Here is a 5,467-nt window from a genome sequence, read left to right as displayed (position 1 = left end):
CCTCCCCTCCCCTCCCCCGGGCTTGGCGGGGGCCTCTTTCTTTCCATTGTGATAAAATAGAGAAAACATGAAACTGACCATCTGAACTATTTAAAGTGCACAGCTCAGTGGCATTAAGCCTGTCATGCAACCATCCCTACCATCCATCCCCAGAACTTTCTCATCTTCCCAAACTGAAACTCTGTCCCGGTGAAACACTGACTCCCCATCCCCTCCCCCTGCCCCCGGCCCCCACCATCTACTTCCTGTCTCAGTGGATCCGACTCCCCCAGGGACCTCACATGAGCGGAATCAGACAGTGTGCGTCCTTCTGTGTCTGGTTCTCTCACTGAGCATCGTGTCCTCAGGGTCCATCCGTGTTGCGGCAGGTGTCAGACTCTCCTTTTTAAGGCTGCGTAATATTCCACTGTACAGATGGAATTTGTTTATCCATCATCTCTCAGTGGACACTTGGGTTGCTTCCGGCTTTTGGCTGTTGTGAACAGTGCTGCTGTGAACGCAGGTGGGCAAGTCTCTGCGGCCCTGTCTTCAGTTCTCTTGGGCATAAACCCAGAAGTGGGATTGCCGGATCGTAAACTCATTCTGTGTTCAAATTTCTGAGGAACCGCCAAACCGGCGCTGACTTTTTTTTGATCCTCCCGCCTTAGTGGGGTGAGTGACATTGATGGGTCCCTGGAACTGAGTGGCTCAGCGTCCTCTGGCTGCCCCTGCCTGGTGGGGACTGGCTCTCCATGGCTCACGGTCAGGGTCAAACCCAGATCCTCTGAGCCCTGGGCGAGCGGCCCGTTACTGCTGACGTCCTCTCCTTCTGGACTCTTCCGCCTGGTCATCCCCTTGCACGGCCTCTGCCCTCGTGGGTTTCTCTTTGGGGAAGTACCTTCCACCCCAGCCCTCCCGGCTCAGTCTCCCTCCGGCATGAAATCACTGTGGCTGCCCTCACAAGTGAGCCTTTAGGGGTAAAATCCAGGCGTGGGCAGGGCTGGTCCTTCTGGAGGCTCCACAAGGGCCTTAACCCCACCCGCGAAGTTCCCTCTGCCCCATGAGGTGACACGTCCGCAGGTCCCGGGATTCTAACGTGGACATCTTAGGAGGCTGTGATTCAGCCACCCCACGTCCTCCGGGTCTCTCTGCTGACAGGTCACCTTCTCCACGGGGGGACTCTGACCACCCTCCTTCTGGGGCTCCTGCTGCCCTTTTCCCAGCACTGCTGTGACCTTTCTGTCTTTCACCTGCTTAATCTCTGGTCTTCCCCCCCGGGCCCCAGGCTCCAAGAAGGCAGGCGTTTCTCTGTCTCATCCGCCGCTGGAGCCCGGAGTCTGAGCAGTGGGCGGCAGGCAGGTGGTGCCGTGTGTCGCGGGGATGGGCTCTGTGCCGAGAAGCGCTGATGGAGTGCCGTCTTGATCTCCGGCCTGCGTGTGCTCCGGTGCCAGAGGATGAGATTCGGGCCGGGGCAAGGGCTAAGCAGGGGGCCTGGGGGACCCGTCGTGCTCGTTCGCTCTGGGGAACTGAGCCTTTGCCGGGCTCATGCACCCTCTCCTCTGCTTCCAGAAATTCCTGAGCAAAGTGGAGGAGGCGTTCCAGTGTATTTGTTGCCAGGAGTTGGTGTTCCGCCCGATCACGACCGTGTGCCAGCACACCGTGTGCAAGGTGAGTGGGCACCGAGGGCCCCGGACGGCAGGTCCTGGAGGGGTGACCGGACCCCCGCTGCCAACATGGGCTTGCCGGTTTTGCTTCTGCGCCTCCCGCCCCCGGCCCTTCGAGGGTCTTGAGGGTCTCTTTTCCGGGCAGCCTGGGTTACAGTAGCACCCCAGCCATAATCACAGGCGCCCATCACTCGCTCCCTGCTCCCCACCCTCCTGGTGCCCCGGAATCCAGCGCAAACTCCTCGCCCAGCCACTGCCCACCCTGCCATCGTCCCGTACCTCCAGCCACACTGGCCCTCTACTGTGCCTTCAACAGGTTGGCGCCTGCTTTCCTTAGGGGCCACTCACTGGTCCTCTCCAGCCTCTTAGATGCCTGGAGGTCCGGTGTGGGAGAGGATGGGCTATTGTCCTGGCCTGGGATCTGGTCATACTAAATGATTAAGTGGGCTGGGCTGGAGAGGCATGAGGTGCTTATCCCCTAGAGGAGCAGGGGGGAAGGCTTCCTGGAGGAGGTGGCATTAACCTGCCACCTGAGGCGGGCCTTGGGGCAGCATCCCAGGTAGGCAGAGTGACCTGTGCAGAAGCTTAGACCCACAGGCATGTTGGAGTAGCCAGGGCCTGTTGGGGACAAGGGCAGGGGAGGGGGGCCGGGTGGCGGGGCTGGAGGGCTCTGGCCAGTGGTCAGTCTTAGGAGGGAAACAGTACCCGATCTGATGCTTTTGAAAGAAGAGATTGGGAGGGGCTGAGATTGGGCCAGACCAGGGTCTCTCCCCAAGCAGTGCTGACGTTTGGGGCCAGATAGTTCTGTGTTGTGGGGTGAACGACACCAGAGTGAACACACCATGGGGTGTCCTGGGTGCTGGGGGGCTGAGCAGCATCCGAGGCCCCACCCACTTGGTCCCAGGGGTCCCCCAACTTGGGAAGCGCTGGTCTGCGGGTATGGTGTCTTTGCAGTGCCTTCTGGCCAGAGTAGGTCAGTAGGAACTCATGGGCAGTGCAGGCACGTAATTTAGAAGGGACTGTCCCTGCCTCCCGGTCACCCTGGGTCTCTGAGCTGCTCTCTCGCCTTGGGGCCATCTCGGTCCAGGGCGTCGGGTCACTTATCAGACCAGGGGATGGACTCTGAGAACATGGACACTTGGGCAGTACTTGTGCCATATGGCCTGACCGAGGCCCTTCAGCTGTGTGGCCGGGAGAGATGCCCCTGGGTGTCTGAGGCCATGTGGAGCCCGAGGGGGCTCAGAGGCTTGGCGGAGCGGGGTGAGAACACATCGTCGGGGTCGGCAGTGTGGCTTTGACCCCCGGCTTTGCACTTTCTGGCCGTGTGAACTTGGAAAGCCTGTAACCGTGCTGAGCCCCTTTGCCCCGTGGAAAGGGGCATCGCAGCACCCTTCTGGCTCTGAGGTGTACCCGGCCAGCACGCAGCCGGACACTGAGACGCGGGGTGCATGCGAGGTCAGGCCGAGCGGCTCAGGGAGTCACCACACCTGCGGCCACCGTGCCGCCAGTGTGAAGGAGGTGGCCCTGGCGAGCGCGTGTCTGTCCTGGACATCCTCACCACTGTCGTTGGTCTCCAGTGAGCTCAGCGTCTGAGGGGCTGTGGGGAAATGGCTTTGACCCTCCACCCTGATGTCCCAGCGTTTGATTTTATTTTTACTCTATTAAAATATTTTTACTGTGGTAATATACAGATAACATAACCTTTACCGTTTTAACTATTTTTTAGGTGCACAGCTCAGTGGCATTAAGTACATTCACATTGTTGTGCAACTGTCCCCACCATCATCTCCAGAACTTTCTCATCCTCCCAAACTGAAACTCTGTCCCCATGAAACACTCACTCCCCAGCCCCTCCCCCAGCCCCTGGCCCCCAACCATCTACTTCCTGTCTCTGTGGATCTCACTCTCTAGGGACCTTGCATGAGTGGAATCAGACAGTATCTGTCCTTCTGTGTCTGGCTTCTCTCACTGAGCATCGTGTTTAGGCTCATCCATGTTGTCACGTGTGTCAGAACCTCTTTCCTTTTGAAGGCTGAGTCACGTGGCAGCGTGTGGATGGACCACATTGTGTTTAGCTATCATCCGTGGATGGACTCTTGGTGTTTCCACCTTTTGGCCATTGTGAATCGTGCAGCGGTCCAGAACCTGATTTTGAACCCAAGTGTTAGTGTGTTGAGCAGAAAGCACTACCTCTTGTGCCTGGGATCAGGCTATAGACTTTATATTGGAAAAGAACGCAGGAGTTTTGTTTTGTTTTGTTTTGTTTTGTTTTTTGTCTTTGTTGTATTTTTTTGACTATGCTGGGTCTTCGTTGCTGTGCTTGCACTTTCTCTAGTTGTGGCGAGCGGGGGCTACTCTTTGTTGTGGTGCACAGGCTTCTCATTGTGGTGGCTTCTTTTGTTTCAGAGCACGGACTCTAGGAGTGCGGGCTCAGTAGTTGTGGCGCACGGGCTTAGTTGCTCCGCGGCATGTGGGATCTTCCCGGACCAGGACTCGAACCTGTGTCCCCTGTATTGACAGGTGGATTTTTAACCACTGGACCACCAGGGAAGTCCAGGAGTTTTGAAAAATAGGGATCAAAAGCAGCCGCCTGCGTCCAGCGGTAGCGTGCCGTGGCAGCGGCAGGTTTTCACCAGCTTGGTGTTGCCCCTCACCCAGCTGCCTGGCGCCACCCTTCAGGTGTGTGCGCCTGTGCAGGTGCCTGCTCCCCGTCGCGTCTTCGGCCTGTTGCTCCGACGGGGAGGTAGGGCCCGTCAGCCTCACAGCTCGGGCTCCACCTGGCTCTTCCCCTGGCATCGCTGGGTTGACAAGTGGGTTCGAACCCAGAAGTCTGGCTCAGCGTCCAGACTCCCTCCTTCCTCCCTCTCCTCCCGTCTTCTCACCGACACATGTTCATTGAGCATCTACTCTGGGTTGGGTCCTGTGCTTGGTGCCGGGAGATTCAGGGAGACACAGCCCCCATCTGGGGGAGCGTCTGGTGTGTTACACGCCAGCAGGTTAGTCGACAAGATGATTCCAGAAGGCGGAAGGTGCTGTTTTGAAAGCAGACAGGGTGAGGTGAGGTGGGGATGTTCCAGGGGCTTCGAGGAGGGGTCCTCTGAGGAGGGGACTTGAGCCGAGGCACGGGTGACGAGAGAGCCAGGGCATGGACCTGTCAGGTCCATGTCAGATGGTGTGACCTGCAGGTACAGGGGCCTGGTGGCCGGGATGACCCCGGAGTCTTTTTTTTTTTTTTTTTTTTTTCTGCCACACCGCTCGGCTTGTGGGATCTCAGTTCCCTGACCAAGGATTGAACCCACGCCCATAGCAGTGAAAGTGCAGAGTCCTAACCACTGGACCGCCAGGGAATTCCCGACCTTGGTGTCTTTGAGCCTAGGGCAGCCAGGCTGGTGATGGGCAGCCAGCAGTGAGGGTCAGGAGGGGCCTCTGGGCTCCCGACACCGTCCCGGGGGGACAGTGGGTGGCCAGGAGCACCTCTCACCACCCGCTCTCCCGCAGGATTGCCTGGACAGGTCCTTCAGGGCCCAGGTGTTCAGCTGCCCGGCCTGCCGCTATGACCTGGGCCGGAGCTACGCCATGCACGTGAACCAGCCGCTGCAGGCTGTCCTCAACCAGCTCTTCCCTGGCTACGGGAGCGGACGGTGATCCTCAAGCACTTCTTGCCGGGTGTTTTTTTAAAAAAGCGTTATCGGGGGGGGGGGGTCTGTGGCCCCCATTTTGTTTTTAGTGAGCTTAACTTAAACATGTAGTTTTTCCTCCACTCCCTAAAAAAAAAAAAAAAGCCTCGTCTTCCCGGTTTGGTCCTTTTTTTTTTTTTTTTTTTA

The 5,467-nt window shown here is 58.0% G+C and overlaps 1 protein-coding gene across 1 annotated transcript in view; it reads left to right on the top strand.

The window, feature by feature from the left end:
- The window catches only part of LOC102991383 (E3 ubiquitin-protein ligase UHRF1), a 13,494-nt gene extending 8,073 nt beyond the window's left edge, over window positions 1–5,421 (top strand). The window contains exons 11-12 of the mRNA XM_028500084.2: window positions 1,549–1,647; window positions 5,142–5,421. Coding sequence (XP_028355885.1) covers window positions 1,549–1,647; window positions 5,142–5,288 — 246 coding nt within the window. The 3' untranslated portion in view covers window positions 5,289–5,421. The remainder of the gene's footprint in view (window positions 1–1,548; window positions 1,648–5,141) is intronic.
- Window positions 5,422–5,467: the final 46 nt, after the last annotated feature.

The sequence above is a fragment of the Physeter macrocephalus genome, chromosome 2 (assembly GCF_002837175.3).
Source record: "Physeter macrocephalus isolate SW-GA chromosome 2, ASM283717v5, whole genome shotgun sequence".
NCBI lineage: Eukaryota > Metazoa > Chordata > Mammalia > Artiodactyla > Physeteridae > Physeter > Physeter macrocephalus.
This window is presented reverse-complemented; position numbering and strand designations above follow the sequence as displayed.